General features: G+C 47.1%; 1 protein-coding gene across 2 annotated transcripts; it reads right to left on the bottom strand.

Moving 5' to 3' along the window:
- Positions 1-840: 840 nt before the first annotated feature.
- GIMAP8 (GTPase, IMAP family member 8) lies at positions 841-17,494 on the bottom strand. 2 transcript variants are annotated; one of them, XM_066250634.1, is made up of 6 exons: positions 17,215-17,494; positions 10,010-10,682; positions 8,199-8,244; positions 6,905-7,009; positions 5,486-6,100; positions 841-4,276 (listed from the first exon to the last, which is right to left on the bottom strand). In XM_066250634.1, the coding sequence occupies exons 1-6, from the start codon at positions 17,271-17,273 to the stop codon at positions 3,600-3,602; spliced, it is 2,175 nt and encodes a 724-aa protein (XP_066106731.1). In that variant the 5' UTR covers positions 17,274-17,494; the 3' UTR covers positions 841-3,599. The 2 variants fall into 2 exon arrangements, with proteins under 2 accessions (XP_066106731.1, XP_066106732.1); XM_066250635.1 differs by having other exon boundaries at positions 10,010-10,679; positions 17,215-17,493.
- Between the last annotated feature and the right edge of the window lie 802 nt (positions 17,495-18,296).

Below are 18,296 nucleotides of genomic sequence, written 5' to 3'. Positions count from 1 at the left end.
GGCTGTTCATCCATCTTTGCCGCAGATCTCTGTACAGGGCTGGCACAGGCTTTGTCAGATCTGAGGGGTCTCTTTCTCCCTCTAGCTCCTCGGCAAAGGTCAGATCCTCAGCAAGCTCTGAGCCTTCAATGCCCAACTCTGCATCCTCCCTTTTGTTTTTAACAGACATTACTTCAACCCTCACCCAAATCCTCTTGCTCTCCTCAGTCTTTTTAATTACTACATTAATTTTGGGGTGTAGAGTAGGAGGTAGGGGTACACAGAGAAACAAATGCTTCAATCTGTTCCATCCAGTATGAGCCTTGACTGGGTATCAAACCCACAAGGGTTTGCATAACCAGACTCCACTCTAACCAGCCGAGCTATCCAGTCAGGGCTCTCCTCACTCTGTCTCAGCAAGTGCTTCTAGAATAAATGAACACAGCAGTATTGCTGTCCCCAGACTCTACTTCAGGAGGGGTCCTAAAAAAAATGGTACCATATGTCATGTCCTGCCTGGCAGAAGATGGCCACATGCCTCCGACCTCATCAGCACCCATGTCACCTGCTAGGTCATGGGGAGCACCCTGGGATTTGTCCCCGCCTTCAGACAGATGGAAATTCTGGGAGGAGGAAATAGCAACTACTAGACCTTCTTCCTCTCATATTCTGGGTTCTAATCCAGGTCACTATTATTTGTGCTGGCCACAGTGAAATGACCTAAGGGGTGCCTTATAGTAGCTGTCACTGGTCCTCTAAGGTCCTTAGGTACCAAAGACACAAAGTCCTTACAAGCGTCGAGGTACCACCTGCTTCTCTGAGAAGGTGGCTCTTTCCCACTTCGGAACCACAGGAATCAGATAACTTTGTCATATAATTCATCTTTATTATTTCACTCCACTGAGTATATTTACACACACATTTTCCAGAATTTGTCATAGTGAGGGTGATACAGGGTACAAAAGTATGAATGATGTCAGCCCATGCTCTTATAAATGGCTTAATCATGAAGGTAAGCGATACTTTCAAAAAACAAAGGCAATGACATAGCCCTATTTTGCTGGCTCAGCGTTAGAGCATTGGCCCGGTGCATAGAAGTCCTGGGTTCAATTCCTGGCCAGAGCACACAGGAGAAGTGCCCATCTACTCTCCACCCTTCCCCCTCTCCTTCTTCTCTACTTCTCTCTTCCCCTCCTGTAGCCAAGGCTCCATTAGAGCAAAGTTTGCCTGGGCGCTGAGGATGGCTCCATGGCCTCCACCTCAGGCACTAGAATGGCTGTGGTTGCAACAGAGCAACACTCCAATAGGCAGCGTAACACCCCCCTACTGTGCACGCCAGGTGGATCCCAGTTGGGCACATGTGGGAGTCTGTCTCTCTGCCTCCCTACTTTTAACTTCAGAAAAATAAAAAATAAAAATAAAAAGGCGATGTCATAAATCCTGTCCCCAAAGCATCTGTGATGTGGTCAATACTGAAACCATCTGGCCCTGCATCACCTCGGAGACAATTCCATATTTCTCACTTCATACAGCGCCCCCATCAGGCAGCTCTCAATATTACCTGCTCATCCCTGAGCAGAACATCACCATCTGGGGACCTAGATGCAGCCGAATTGTGGAAGCTGCATGAGAATGAAGCTGGACCGTGGGTACCACACGGGCCCCTATGGCCCACTCCGGACATGAGACACAATGAGCTCCCAATGAGTTTAGACCATTATTACGTGAGTTCTCTGAGTTTCAGCCCAATTCCTAACCCTGAAGTGAAAAAGAAAGAGAGGAGAGAGGTGCAAAGGAGTTGTCAATAACCCTTTCTAGAGGAAATCTAGAATTAAATTTAGAATTTAAAAATTTTGCAAGGTTGTCAATCTTGGCAATTTTACTATGCTTCTGATTTCTGTTCTAGTCTATTTCATTTATTAATTTTATTTTTCTGCTCTTGTCTGTTTCACTGTGATGATTTAACTACACAATCATTTGAAATCTCAGGGAATTGTGTTCATTTCCTCAGGGACAACAAACAGAGACTGCCTGGGTCCCTCTGCATTCAGACTTGAAAAGAAGAGGGCACGAAGGGACAGCCACCCTGTCAGGAAAGGACAGCTCAGGGGCCGTGGGCAGGACACAGGAGTCCAGCTTGTCCTGTCTGCCATGCCCAGGACTTGACTAGATGTTGCCTCTCTCTCATGCATCTGGACGCCCTGATTTTCATGTAATTATATACAGTGTGTCCGTAAAGTCATGGTGCAATTTTACCGGTCACAGGAAAGCAACAAAAGACGATAGAAATGTGAAATCTGCACCAAATAAAAGGAAAACCCTCCCATTTTCTGTAGGATGAGTGGCAGCATGTGCGCATGCGCAGATAATGACATAACACCGTGTACACACAGGAGAGCAGCCCACGGCCATCGCAGTCAAGATGTGGACGGTACAGAGAAAAGTTCAGTGTATTCTGTGGCTTGCTAAATTTGAATCCGTGACCAAAGTGCAACGTGAATATCGGCACATTTATAACAAAGCGGCACCACATAGGAATAACATTACTCAGTGGGATAAGCAGTTGGAGGAAACTGGCAGTTTGGTGGAGAAACCCCGTTCTGGTAGGCCATCAGTCGGTGACGAGTCTGTAGAGGCTATACGGGATAACTACCTAAGGAGCCCTAAAAAAATCTGTGCGTGAGCCCACACCGAACTGCACTGAATAGGTATGAAACTGGGAAAGCCTTGGTCCCAGTTCTGTCCTGTGTCCCGTCTACCTACACAGGTAGGGTGATTCTTGTGAATTGGTTTTGACTATTAATATCAGCCTAACCTCTGAAACCTTTCCCTGATCATATTTTTTCTTGCTCCTTTACAATCTCCTGTTACCTGCCCTGCCTGACAATTCATTCATTGAAAAGGAGGCAGAGTATCGCACAGTGAGAGGCACTGACTTCTCAACCCTCAAAGTCACGAAGCCTGTTCCCATCCACCAGTCCTCCCCACCACCCAACAGGAGCATGTCTAGGACTTTAAAGAGACCCAGGCATTTCAGCCAGCTATAAAAACCTATCATTAGTGGGCTTATTAAAAGATTTTACTTACTGATTTTTAAAACATTTTAGAGAGAGGAGAGAGAGAGAGAAAGGTTGGGAGGAGCCGGAAGTATCAATTTGTAATAGTAGTTACTTTTCATATGCACCCAGACAGGGCAAGCCTTGGGTTTTGAACCAGCAACCTCAGCATTCCAGGTCAATGCCTCACCCACTATGCCACTACAGGTCGGGGTAAAATTTTTTCTTTTAAATGCTTTTTTTTTTTGAGAGAGAGAGAGAAAGGCAGGGAGAGAGAAAGACTGTCTCATCAAGCCACTACTGTATGTGCCCTGACCAGGGAATTAAACTGGCCATCTCTGTGCTTTGGGACATGTCAACCAACTAAGCTATTCCTCCAGGGCTTAATTTTTATTTTTAAAGAGAGACAGAGAGGAGGGAGAGAGAGGAGTGGGGAAGGGAAGCACTCATTTGTTGTTCCACTCAGTCGTGTGTTCTTTGGTTGCTTCCTGTGTGTGCCCTGACTGGGGATTGAACGCCTGACTTGGTTGTTTCAGGATAAACCACTTAACTGGCGAAAAGCAGTTAGAGCCATCTTTGAATATTTTCTTTTTTTGTGGAGTTTTGCTTTTCCTGGGCATTTTTAGCTCTTTTGCTGGCTGTCTCCTGTGTACAGAAGTATCCGTGCCCATCACGGTTACCTATCAGCTCTTTGGCCTTTTTCAAAAGGTCTGTTACCTGGTCTTTGCTGTCTTGGCCAGTTTCTTTGTTATTAAAAGCACAAACTCGTCCCTTACACTTTTTAATTATCTTCCTAAGAGCTTTGTTATCTGTGTTATTGCAGTAATCTTTCAGGTCCCCGCCCCCCAGGTCTTCCTTCCTAGTAAAAAGCACAATCATGGATTTTGTAACATCCTTTCCGACAATGCTCTCTAACATCGCCACCTCCTCTTCATCCTGCTGAGTGAACCGTCCCAGCTGGAGTACTAGAACCAGAACCGTGTTCCCATCACAGTTGGACACATAGTTTTGGAACTTCTTTAGCTGGGATGTGTTGCCTTCCTCACTGAGCATCAGATGGAGTGCGGGAGTGTCCACCACCATGATGTCCTGCTCATCCACCGTCCCCCTGCTGTCCTGGACCTCCTTGGTGACTGGCTGGGCTCGGAGCTGAGAGACAAATTCTGACCTCCCGAGGATGGTGTTGCCAGTGGCACTCTTCCCAGTCCCGCTCCTCCCCACGAGGACAATGGTCAGGATCTCTGTCAGAGGAAAGCAGGAGAGAGTAGTCACCCTGGGTGACCTGGGTACGCTTTGCAAAGCTGTGCCTCACACTGCAGCCAAGGACACTCAGGTAACATCAGGGCCACCTTCCCACTGCAGCCCCAAGCATGGGCATGTCACAGACATACAGTGAACTCAGAAGCAGGACTTGGACCACTGTCCCTGCCCAGGGCTATGTCCCTGCTCCTATCTCTGAATTTGTTCCTTTTCCTGGGGGCTTCTCTGACTCCCTGGCACCCTACGAGTTACTCTATACCTGCTCACCTGGGTCCACTCTACTCATCTCATCTCTGTCTTCTGTCCTTGCTGCCAACTTATGCCAACTGTAGCAAAATCTCCTGCATGTCCTTGAAAAAGCATTCCTCAGAATTACTTTGTGAAAAAGCAACAACACAGCATCTGTGGATTACCAGAGGGGGCACACTAATTGTCATTTCTCTTTACAACCACAGTCAACATGTGTCTTTCATGGACGTCAAAAGGCCCCCATGGCTATAATGACAAAGAGTTACAAACACTGTCCAGGGGGTGTAAACGATGGAGAACAAATTCCTCTACAAATGGAATTACAGGAGTAATACCATGGGTGTCTCTGGGGGATTCTTTATGACTTTGCTCTTGTCCCGTGAGCTCTCTGTTCCATCCAGGTCTCTCCTTCACACTTTTCCTCAATCACGACCTCCTCCCAGGTCACCAATCTCCACCTCCAAACAAAGAGAGAGGCAGCCCATCCTGTGCTCCTCCGTCCAGGGGAAATTACTAAATTGCTTATTCTGAACCCACAATCTCATGGTAATAGGATGGAAAGTCTCCCAACACCCCATGTCCTCCAATCCTGCTTCCCTACCCCCACGCGGTGTGGTTCTGAAAACTCTCTGAGCCCCCCATCCTGCTCTCTGTAGAGGTGGGACCCCTCCATGCCCACCCAGAGCCTGGCCCTCGGCTCCGCCCCCTCACAGACGGCTTGCTTCTCCTACCACTCTGCTTCAGATTGCTAGTGTGCGCCCAGGAACGCCTTCCAGCTTTCTGCTCAGACATCCAACTCAACCCTTTCTGCACCGCCCATTTCAGACCAGGCTTTCTCCACCCCGCCTCTCCGGACGGCCCGCACATCTGAACCACGAGGCCAGGACCTCGCCTGTCCTTTTTGTGAAGCTCATATAAGATGTGTTCAGAGCTTGGCGCACCTTCAGCGAAGCCACAGGGCTTGTCACCGTTCCGCTGCACCAGGTGCACAACTTTGTCCAGGAGCGCGCCCACCTGCCTTCGCTCCTCGTCTGCTGACACGCTGTAGCTGAAGGTGCTGTATCGGTGCCCACCTTCCTCGATGAGTTCCTTGATGGTTCCTGTGGTTTCTGAGAGCGGGTCTGCTTCCTCATCCCTTCGGTCTTCTTTCCTTGTGAGAAGCACGACTGTGTGTTCCCTGAATTTGTCTCCAAACCTTCTTCGGAGAGTGGTCAGCACCGCCTCATCGTTCTCAGAGAAGGAGCCCAGTGGGATCACCAGCAGGAAGGCGTGGGGGCCCTGAGGGGCGTGTTCCTGAAGGGCTGGTGTAAAGTCCCTTGATAAGTCCGGACTATCAATGATCAAAATTTCCCTCCCTTTCCAGACCCTGCTCTCAGACTTGAACACCCGGGTCACCCAGCGGTCACTGAATTTGGTCTGAAAGGCTCTCTTTCCCAGAAGCCTGTTGCCGGCTGTACTTTTTCCCACGCCGCGCCGCCCTACCAGCAGGACCTTTAGTTCTGACGTCCCGGGGTTCGGTTCAGAGCCTGAGGCCCACAGCTGCTGCTCCCCTGGGCCTGTGGGAAGACAGGACAGATTCTGAGTCTCTGCTTACAGGTGAACACAGACATGGGGACAGGTTGGCTGGTTCCTCTGCCTCGTCAGTTTTTATACAGAACGGCACCAGTGCCCTGAACCAGGAGAGCTCTAGTCCTGGTCAGGAGCTACCTTTCTAAGCGCAAGTCACAGAAGCAGCTGTGAACCAATTAAGAGATATGTCAAGGGCTGGTGAGGGCCCAGAAACCTGAAAATGTTAAACTCAGGCTTCGCTGGCCTTGGTCCTTCGCATTCCTCTCGTTTTGCTACCACAGGTAAGTACTGGGCATGAAGGCCATGGGCTAAGGCAGGACCAGGGAGAATCTGAGTTTCAAATGACCCCTAGTGCTATATTTATAAAATGAAGCACAGCCAGCAATTAAAAAAGAAAAGAGTGAACTACTGATATCTGCCACTCGGCTGGATCTCCAAAACATGCCGAGTGAAAGAAGCCAGATGCAGAATCAGAGGCTGCACGCGCCCATTATCTGAAGTTCAAGAACAGACGAGATGAACCAGTGCTGGTCATCCTCCCCTTCGGAGGATGAGGCAGAGAGCACTGGCAAGGTGGCAGCAATGCTGCATTTCTTTATGTAGTCTGTGGTTGCATATATGCAGATGTGTAAAAAAATTCATTGCATCATGTAGTTAAGATTTGTGCATTTTACTCTGTGTAAAACATATCTCAGTAAACTGCTGAAAAAAATCTGTTCCACAAAACTGTCTCTCCATACATGCCCTGTTCCCACCACTTTGCCATGATCCCAGGTCGGCACCAGACCTACGTGCTGAGCAGATGCCAGAGTCACCAGCCGGACGGAGAGTCACTGAGTTTGTATCATCCAAGGTGCCATCCGGGTGGGCTGTCACCTTGTCTCTACGTGGCAAGTCTGGAAGGACAATGAGCATGGCATTTATAGAAAGCAGCTGAGGTCCTCAGTGGTAGAGCATCAGCCCAGCGTGTGGAAGTCCTGGATTTGATTTGCACAAGGCACACAATCAAGGGGAGAAGTGCCCATCTGCTTCTCCACTGCTCCCACTCCTGCTTCTCTCTCTCTCTCTTTCTTCCCTTCCTGCAGCAATGACTCAAATGAGCAAGTTGTCTTGGGTACTGAGGAGGGCTGCATGGCCTCCTGTATAGTGCTAAAATAGCTTGGCTGCCAATCATCAGAGCAGCATCCCCAAATGGGCTGAATATCATCCCCAGATGGGGGTGGCTGGTTGGATCCCAGTCAGGACACATGTGTGAGTCTGTCTTTCCACCTCCCTGCCTTTCAATAAGAAAGAAAGGAAAGAAGGAAGGAAAGAAGGAAGGAAGGAAGAAAGGAAGGAAGGAAGGAACGGAGGAAGGGAGGGAGGGAGGGAGGGAGGGAGGGAGGGAGGGAGGGAGGGAGGGAGGGAGGGAGGGAGAGGAAGAGGGAAAGAAAGAAAGAAGCTGAAATGCAATGACACCATGACCTTGTTATATTACCTTCAGAGAGTTCTTACTCTACCCAAAATCACCTTTCACAAGCCCTCATCATGTAAAACGTCCTTTCCAACACCTCATTCTGAAATGCCCCCCGCCACGGTTCCCGATGACATGCTATTCCCTTGAGGACACAAGTCAATAAACCCAATTTTGTGCAGTAACAGATATGTCCCTGGGGGCTGAAGGCCACTGACAGAATTTTAAACTCCCACTGCCACCTGATTTTATGTATTTGTGGCTATGTTTAATCATCTGTAAAATGAGAATAATGATAATAACATCTTCTATATAAGGTTGGTATGAAGATTATATATTATATACTATAGGGATTGGATGATTAGTATGTTATATATAATCTAGCATATAATATGAACTGTAATAATCATCATTATTAATTTTTTATCAATTTTAGAGAGAAAGAGAGGAAGGATGAGAGAGAGAGGGAAACATTCCTTTGTTGTTCCACTCAGTTGTGCATTCATTCGTTGCTTCCCATATGTGCCCTGACCAGGGAACAAACCCGCAACGCTGTTGTTTTGGGGTGATGCTCTCAACCAACTGAGCTAACCAGCCAGGGCAAAGCAAGTATTTTTTTAAGGATATCTTACTGTGTGGATTGTCCTCCTTCTGAGATGCGGCTTCTTTCACACAGTCCTAGAAAATAAAGGGGGAAGTGATGTACACAGATCTGAATTCTCATCTTTCCAGAAGAAAGAAAAAGAGACCCAAGTATATAATTCAGAGTAAATTGATGGTTAGGATGTGGTCACATCAAGGCCGTGGTCACGGTCCTCGCTGGCCGCCGTAGCCTGGTCCGTAATTCCACTGCTCATGCTGCTTCAGGTTTCCCAGACGTAAGATGGGCCTTGTCCTCACTCTGGGGGCCCCACAGATGCCATCTAACCATGGCCTTGTTCCTGAAGCTCTCTCTAACAACACTTCTCCACAGTTCCTAAAGTAATTCCCTCCACAGTCTTCCAGACATTCTGCTACTCCTGGACAAGATCCAGAGGCTTACGGGGAACGTCTAGGCTCCCTGGAGGAGGAATGGAGCCCAGGGAAGGCTGTGACGTGCATTTGAGAGACGGGGGAAGTGAGGAGACTGGGAACCAGGTCCCCACATCTCTCCACTGTCTCCATCCCACATGGGCACCCCCAGTGTAGAGATGAAGTTTCTTCCAATATGAATCCAGTAAACCTTGGAATCGTCTCCATCCAGGTGGGTAGATGGAGGTGACGATGGAGGGTGGATAGCCACAAACCTGATGTCCTCTTCCCCTGCCTGGTGAAGCCTTATACTCATTCTCAGAATTTACCTTGGCATGCAATCAGAAAAGAAGGTGAAAACAGTGATATGTAATCTTGATGAACCTGCCATCCTCAGACGCTTCCTGTATTTTAAGCTTGTCTTTGTGCAGTCTCCATGCCCACCAGGAATGTTTCCTCTTGCTTTCTCTCTCTCTTTATTTTCTTTAACTTAGATGCAGAGAGGCAGAGACACAGACTCCCACATGTGCCCTGACCAGGATCCACCACGCAAGCCCCCTACAGGGTGATGCTCTGCCCAATCCGGGGCTGCTGCAACATTACTCAGCAACTGAGCTATTTTAGAGCCCGGGGCAAGACCAAAGTGTCCAGAGCCAACTTGCTTGATTTGAGCATGGTTGCAGGAGGAGAAGAGAGGAGAGAGAAAGGGGAAGGGTGGAGAAAAAGATGGGCTTTTCTCTGTGTGCCCTAACCGGGAAATGAAGCCGGGACTTCCACACGCCAGGCTGATGTTCTACCGCTGAGCCAATCGGCCAGGCCCTCCCCCTGCTTTCTCACCAAAGCCATTGGTACTGTCACTCGTCTCTCTCTATAGGGTCCTCACATTCCACTCTGGTTATCAGACTTTTCTCACCTTACACAGCCCGGCTCAAACTCATTCATATTCTATGAAATCCAAAGGATTTGCTACTAATGTAAAAACTGTTAGCAGTATATGGCACTCAATGCTATGAAATGTGGAAGGACCATGTAGAGAGCTGAGGACAGGCTAGACTCGAACCCTGCAAATGCCAACCTTTAGAGCTCATGAGAGGAGGACTCAGCAACCTCTAGAGTGGTCAGAAAGCAGAGATGTGGGGTCATAAAGAGGGTCATTTTACTAATGCCAAGCCAAGTGGATCTAATGAGTCATTTGTGTCCAAAACTATGAGGGGTAGAGTCAGACAAGGACTTAAACATATCCATTACTTTACCAATGCAGTCCAAAGGATAGTATTCAAGGTCACAACCATCTGGTGCCTCATCTCTCCAAACTATGGGCAACTATCTCCTTAAACAAACGTTGTGAAGGTTGTCACTTGTCTGGGCCCATTGTCATCCCACTTGCTGTAACGACACAGAGATCCCTAGAGACCTTAATGAGGATTCTCACCTGGAACCCGCTGCCTTCATTTCTGATGTCCACGCTGTAGGGTCCTCCGTTCTCATCCACCAAACGCTTGACCCGGCCGAGGAGCTCCGTCACCTGGCTGTGCCGTTCGGCCCCCTCTGCCTTGTTGTTGAAAGCACAGTATTGGCTTCTACAGGTTTCAACCAACTCGTTAACCGAGCTGTCACTTTCAAAGTAATCTTGGATGGAGTCATCGCCCAACTCATCTTTCCGAGTGAAGATGATAATGGTGTGTCTCACGGCTCCCGCCCCAAACACCTTCTGGATGCCCCTGATTGCTTCTCTGTCCTCCATCTGGTAGTGGCCGATGGGGACCACCAGGAGCAGGGCGTGGAGGCTGGGGGCAGAGAGTGCCAAGCAGTATTCAATGTGACGCTGCTTGTCTTTGGCACAAATTGTTGAGGAGTAAAGGTCGGGGGTGTCGATGACCACAACCTTCTCCCCTGTCACGGATCCTTCCTCTTTCTTGCACACAGTAGTCACCCTCTGCTCACTGAATTTGGATGTGAACACATCTTTTCCCAGAATAGTGTTTCCTGTGGCACTTTTTCCTGCCCCACGCTTCCCTAAGAGGAGAAGCCTCAGTCCTCCCGGGGGGTGGCCCTGCTGCCAAGCATCTTGCTGATACTCCTGATGGGGGCTCCCGCTGGTTCTGCTAGACAAAGAACAACAGGTCAAGGCTCAGCTCACAGGCAGAGGGGGCAGAGGAACAGAAAGAAATTGAAATTTCTGTTTGCCTTTTTTCCCCAAGCAATTGAGGCTACTAAGGTCCTCGACCTAGCATGTATTGGGAGACAGGCTTCTCTTTTTATTTCTAATATTCATGTGGTGTGGTCTGAGGGTATTTGTGCAACCTCTTTGTCATTGGTTGGGATTTACATTTTGACCCAATAAAATCTGTGTATCTGCTTCACGTGGGCTTGAAAAAAATGTGAAGCCTGTAACTGTGTCCTCCCCCATCTCTGCCACCTACTCTGGCCCCCAGTATGCCTAGCATGCTCCTCCCTGCTCCCCTCTCCTCCTGTCCACCTGGAAGATTCCTCCCTGTTCTTCACTACTCTACATAAATGTCCCATCCATGTTCAGCCTTTCTGATTTTTCCAGAATAAACTGACAATCAGCTCTTTTGTGGACTTGGGCAATAACATCATCTCTGGTCTGCCTGCTTCCCACCTTCTCCTAGAGTAACAGGAGATGTATAATTCCACTTCTCAGACCAAAGTCGCTCAGGGCTTCCCACCCACCTACCCAAACCCAAAGTAATAGGCAGAGGAGTTAGACGGGTCCAAGACCCCACCCCATCTGGGCCCTGGCTGCCTCCCTGACCTCCTCCCCACACATCTCCACCTTGCTGTGTCATATCAGCCTCCCTGCTGGTCCCCAAGCATGTGACCTTGGGGCTCTGTGCTGGCTGTTCATCTGAGCCAGAGCATCCTTCCCCCAGACTAGTGGGGGACAGGTTCACTTCTAGTAGGTCCCCACCCAATCGTCCCTGTGGCACAGGAGCCATCTCCAGTCACCCTAGATTTCAGAGCACCCTGGTCCCTGTAGCCCATCAGCACATCCCAGTCCTGCTCTAGTTTTCTGCCCAGTGGCCTCTGCTTCCACCATTAACAGTGTGCACTGATGTAGTGCCGGTGGCCGAGGCAGAATACACTGAGCCATTACCATTTAATAATGTCTCACAACACGGATGAGCACATAGGCAGGGGAAACCGCTTCTCAGGCAGGCAAACAGCAAGAATGACCCCTCACAGTGGCGGCAGGTAAACCGACATCCACAATGCCCCTGAGCCCAAGCACCCATAGGCTCACATAGGCCATACACACGTGGCGCAGCCACACACTCATGTACCAATCAAGCCAAGGGCCTATAGCTGGTAAACCTGTGATAAAATCTAACACAGCTGCACAACTAACTTAGCACTTTCTTTTCTATCTCCCACCACTAAAGGGTCAATTCCACAAGAATGCACACGTCTTGTTTTGTTCACCCCGAATCTACAACACAGAGGAGGCATTCGATCAATACTTGTTTATGACCGAGTAAATGCATGTTTTCTTAAATGTGTTGATTGATTTGAGAGAGAGGGAGGAAGAAAGAGAGAGAGAGAGAGAGAGAAGCATCCGTTTGTTGTCTCGTTTGGTTGTGCATTCATTGGTTGCTTCCTGTAAGTGACCTGACCAAGAATTGAACCCACAACCTTGGTGTTTTAGAACAACACTCGAACCAACTGAGCTAGCGGCCAGGTCCTGAGTAGATGGATTAGACTTGAAGAAAAATGAAATACATCTGAAGAAAGTAAAGAATGAGAAAAGCCTTTTTTTGTGTGTTATTTGATACATGATACCCTTTTAGAGCACAGTGTCTTGTACAGTATATGATGGTCTGACCACTGTGCTGCCTACCTGAAACTAATATAATATTGAACATAAGTATAATTTACTATATATATATATATATATATATATATATATTAAGAAAGACAACAAAATTTTTAACACTAAAATAGGGGGCAGATTATCAAGCTAATTTTGTTTTGTAAGGGCAAACATAAACTGTAATCATTTCATTTCATTATTATTGCTGAAAACACTTCCATTTAATAGAGAAGGAATGTGTTAAAAATAATAATAACCCATGCCATTGTCAAACCCCTTAGTTACTCCTCCACATCGCATCCCTCCCCAATTTTACTAAGATATAATGCTTGGAGTATAAAAGCTTCCTGGCTCCAAACAAAAATACATGAAAATATCGGGTTTGGTGAGTCCTATTTTAATGAAATCACCGCAAATCTATAAAAAAGGAGAGACCAGTTTCAGTGTCCGACTGAAGGGAGAAATCTCACCTGCAGAAAGAAGTCAGGGCAGCCTGCCTGGCAGAGGCGGACTCATCCATAATGAAGCCCCGCCCAGAGGACACATACTGGGTGGAGGTGAGAAGAGGCTCATAGGCCAGGGACAGAGGCATGGGCTCTTCCCTGGGCACCTCTCTGACATGACTCAAGAGGCAAAGCCTGACTAGGCTGAAAAATCAAAACTGTTACTTCTTGAGTTTTTCAATGTTCACTTTACTGATTTTAGAGAGAGGCAAGGAGAGCAAGAGGGAGACAGGAACATCGATCTGTTCCTGTATGTGCCCTGACTGGAGATCAAAGCTGCAACCTCTGTGTGTCAGGATGATGCTCTAACCCAGTGTGATATCCGGCCAGGACAAAAAGAGATTTCTTTGTGGCCTGAGTCCAGTCAAGGTTGGGGCACTTCTAAGAGCATATTCCTATCCTGGCTAACCTCTGTATAGAGAAACCCTTGCCCTAACTCCTTAAGCATCTTTATTTTCATCGTAACACTGTTTCTGTATTATTTATTGTCTATTTGTTCATTTTCTCTCTCCTGCCCCTGGTATGAAACCCCATAAGAGCAGAGACCGAGAGTGTCTTGCTCTGTGTCCCTAGGTCCCTAATACAGTGCCTGCCACATAGTACAGGGTCGGGCAGAGGTAGGCTCACAGTTGTTCCTATGGATAATAATACAATAACTATTAAATAATCACAAGAATTAACTGTATGCTTTGCATGCTCAGAAAGATAAAATTACTTTTTGTCCCACCCTATATATGCTCAATAAATGGTGTGAAATGAGTAATCATGAGCAGGGCAGGAGGAAAAGACGAAAAGCAGTTTTGACAAGGGCACAGAAAGACTGAAGTGATGTCACTTTGACACTGGGGAACAAAATTTTTGTTGCATGCACAAAAACACTTGTTCTTATCTAATTTGAGTGTGCTGATCTTAAATCTGATATTAGTTTTTCTCTCTAAGCTACAGTTTTTTCACAATTCAAAATTTTAGGTTTTCCTCTTATTGTAAAATTTTCAACATTTAGTTTAACATAATGAAGTAGAATGTCTTCTTGGGCATCATCTTTGTAAAAATATAATTTATATAATGCAGTAAATACACTAATACACTAAAATATGATTGCATCAGAATTTGTCTACAATTTCAAAATAAAACATATTAAAATACTTATTTTAATCATAAAATTTGTGCAAAACTTATTTGAATTCTATTCAGGCAAAAATTTGCGCTTGTAGCTCTTGCGTTTGTGTACTTGTTGAGGACAATCTCATTTGATGCTCCAGCAGTAGTCTGCTCATCACTAACAGCTCCAAGATTTTTGGAAAACTTATCAAGGTGACTGTTCAGGAAGTGAATCTTAACACTAATGTTACATCCAATGTCGTGGAAAGCCAACAGCATCCTTTGAACCAGAAGTTCATAGTTTTCTGCTTCTTGTTGCCAAGGAAGTTCTTTCTAACTACCACAAAAGACTGCCATGCTGCTTTCTCCTCCTTATTCATCTTCCTGGCAAATTCTTCGTCTCATATGAGGGTTCGAATTTGAGGTCCATCGAATACACCTGCAAAATTTTATCTTCTTGAAAGACTAGGCAGGAAAAGCAGAAATAATATATTGAAAGCATTCACTTTCTCTATTCAAAGCCTGAACAAACTGCTTCATTAAGCCAAGTTTGATGTGAAGTGGGGGAAAAATGATCCTGTCTTGATTAACTACAGGTTCATTCACAATATTTTGCATCCCTACTTCCAGAGTTTCATGTTTTGGCCACTCCTTCTGTGTCCAGTGTTTCTCCCGAGCTCAGCTGTCCCACAAACACAGAAAGCAAGGATACTTCATGAAACCTTTCTGTTGTCCTAGTAGGAAATTTTCCATTTTCAGATCACACAAATGATCCAGTTATGCTCCTCATACTTCAGAAAGTCAAGGACAATTTTTATGTCATTATAATCTTCTCACAGATGAGTTGAATAACCAATTGGAACCACTGCATAAACATTACCATTGTGTAGGAGAACACATTTCAGACTCTGTTTAGAGCAGTCAAGAAATAGCTGCCACTCTGTTGGACTGTAAGTGGTAACACCTAGCTGGCTGAGAACACTACTGATATCATGACAGTAAACAAAGTGTTTGTCTTCGGAAAAAAGTCCACAGAATTTTGTTCACACTTCCTGAAATGGGACACTTTAGCTGACCGGTGAAGTATATTCTTTTCTTGAATCCTGGAGGCTAATAACTCAGCTGCTTTCTTTGATAGGTCCAAATCTCTTACTAAGTCATTCAATTCAGGTTGGCTAAACTGCTGAGGGGTTAATGACTGCTTGGCATCAAAAGAAGACCCTTCAGATTCTACAACCATTTCCTCATGCATCTTATCAAAATACACTTGATCACCATGTTCACTTCCTTCATCCTTAGAAGAAATAAAACCAATGAAAACTGGAACCGGGAGTGTCTCAGAGTGTGGGATAGGTCGTATTGCTGAAGGAATAGTAGGGTATACAATTATATGCTATTTTTTCTTGCCGATGCCCTTTGTATGGATCAGACAGAAATAACAGTCACTGCTGTGGTCCTTAGGTTCATGCCAAACCATGGGAATACCAAAAGGCATTCCTTTGCGTTTTCCTTTTGTCCAGTCACGAAGTATTTCCTCACAATTATGACGCACAATATGAGGAACCCAATTCTTGTCTTGATCGCCAAGGGGAACTTGAAAATAGGCAATATATGCACGTGTCACAAATGATGAAATACTGTGCCTTTGACGTTGAAGTGTGTAACAGCCACATATATAACAGAAGGTGTCAGGACTATTCTTACATTTACGCCTACTCGAAGCAGCCATGCTTCAATCTTAAAACAAAAGAAGAGGGTGTTCTTATCAGATAATAATTTTTTACATTTAAAAACTACAATTATGTAAAAGTGATGGTTGTAAAACATTAATTGCCTTGTGGTTATGTTCAATCCAAGAGTCGTTGTCCTTTAACTCCAATTTAAAAACCAATGCATGCCATTAACTGTAACAAAAAGAAATTAAAATTGCATAAAAACTAGAGCATGCGCCAAAAACATTTCAGATTTGGAATCAGCGATGCAGAAATATATAGAAAAAGTTCTAAAATCTCATGCAACAGAAAATGAAAAAAAAAACTGTTCCCCAGTGTAATAAATGAGAAGTAGCCCTGGCTGGATAGCTCCATTGGTTAGATCATCCTCCGGATACATAGCAGTTGCCAGGTCGATCCCTAGTCGGGCACATACCGGAACAAACTGATGTCCCTGTCTCTATCTTTCTTCCTCTGTCTCTAAAATCAATCAATCAATAAAAATTTTTTAAAGTTTTTAAAAAGAGAGAGTGCGCCTGCCAGGAGGTAGTGCAGTGGATAGAGCATGGACGTGGGATGCCGAGGACCCAGATTTTAGATCCAGATTTTAAACCCAGAGGTCTCCGGCTTGAGTGCGGCCTCATCCGGCTTTCTCCATACATACAGTTGCCCAACATACTCCATTTTCTCCCAGGCATACAGAAAACACTTTTAAGACAAAAGGAAGTCAAAAGGGCCTCCCTGGTCACTCTCCCCTTTACCAGCCCACATTCCCTCTGATCAACTTCCTGAGGTCCCTAAACAGCCTAGCAGCGCAAAGGAGATTTAAATAAAGAGCTGTCCCCCAGAACCCTAGTGGAGACTCTAGAGAAGCCCCCACCTCCCTCTCTGGATACAGCCCTCCCCCAACGTCGGGCTGCCCCCCCCCCCAAGCACACACAGAAAGGTGGTCAGAGAAGCTTCCAGAGCTCGGCCTGGGGAGGGCTCAGTCCAGCCCTCAGGGCTGTCATCTCAGAGAAGCGAAAGCGGTCATAGGGAGAGCACAGCTGGCTTCAATGGAGGTAAAATGAGAAATGTTATTTCTGGCAAACATGGACCCCCTTCAGCTTTCAGGTATCGGAATGCAAACTGCGCGCAGGGTGAGGAATATTCGAGGGAAACCAGGGTCCCAAAGGCCAGCTTCGCCCTGTGTGTTGGCGGTGCACAGGTGGCGCAGTCCCAAATAAGGACTCCAAGGAGCAGACTCCACTCCCTTTCTTTTTCCTCCGCCTCCCACCAGGCCCTCATCCCTTCCCAGACCTGCTCCCTCCCAGGAAGGCCGGAGCCCCTCCCCCCACCGACCCCTCCCTCCGGTGGGCTGGGGAGACCAGTGCGGAATGACGAGACCTGCCCAGAGCTCTGAGATCGTGCCCGCCCTCCAGGCGGCTCCTGACCCCTGGCTAGGCTGCTATCCCCGCGGCGGTGTAGGCACACACCAGCACTCACTTACCTCGGTCCTGTAGTCCTGCCTGTCATGGTCTCCGGATCAGCAAGTCGGACCTGCGCCATCGCGTAGCAGCTGCCAGTTCCCCTGGAGCCCAGAGTCTCTAACAGGGCGGTGGGAGGGGCCACAGGCCGCGGGGAGTGCGTGTGTGTGTGTGTGTGTGTGTGTGTGTGTGTGTGTTGGGGCGGGGCGGCCGGCTCTGTGGGATCTGGGTCTTTCTGATCATTAGTGTTACTGAGGAGGAAGAGATTTCTCAGCAACCAGAGCACAGACGCAGACACGGGCCAAGTTCAGAGTTAGTGCAGGTCTTGGGGCAAAGTCCAGGTCAGGCAGGATTAGGGATAAGGGCACACCACCTGTGGCTTTCAGTAAACAGCACAGCCCCTTGTGCAGCTGCCCAATGACAGGGTAGTAGGCACATGAGAGGGTCTAGGGCTCCTGTCTCAGGATGGGCCACAGAGGGGTCCCTAGAGAGGAGTCGTCCTGTTCAGGGGCAGCAGGATCTGTGGCGCTTCCTGCTGCTGAGAACAGAAATATGGCGTTTTAGTGGCTTCGACCAGGACACTGTTGCTTTCTCCCACAGCCTCCTCAACATCTGCCTTCCCTGAAGCAGCCTTCACAGCATCCTGTAAAATTTCTCACCTCTTCCTCCAGGAAGACCTCCCTGAAATCCCTAGCCAGAGTAACTCTGGACCCCAGACTAATGCTTCTTCCCAGGCAAAGAGCTCTTTCCCTGAGCTACTACAGCACTTAAAACGCTAGAACTTCGATGCTTTCAAATAGCTCAATACCCCTTGGGTGAGAGGTGGTAGTGTCCCACAGTTTCCTACGTCACAGAAAGATTGAACACAGAGCAAGAATTTTTCCAATTTCATTTTAGTATGGTAAAACACACACATACACACACACCCACATTAAATGGACCATCTTACCCATATTTAGTGTGATGTACACTCACATGGTTGTGCAAAGAGCTCTAGAACTTGTCCACCTTGTGACTTTGAAACTTCGTCCCCATTGGAGGCAGATTCTCCTCCCCTCCCCCAGGCCCTGGGAACCCCCTTCCTACTTCTGTTTCTAAGATTTTG

The sequence above is a fragment of the Saccopteryx bilineata genome, unplaced genomic scaffold (genome assembly GCF_036850765.1).
Source record: "Saccopteryx bilineata isolate mSacBil1 unplaced genomic scaffold, mSacBil1_pri_phased_curated manual_scaffold_23, whole genome shotgun sequence".
Classification (NCBI taxonomy): Eukaryota; Metazoa; Chordata; class Mammalia; order Chiroptera; family Emballonuridae; genus Saccopteryx; species Saccopteryx bilineata.
This window is presented reverse-complemented; position numbering and strand designations above follow the sequence as displayed.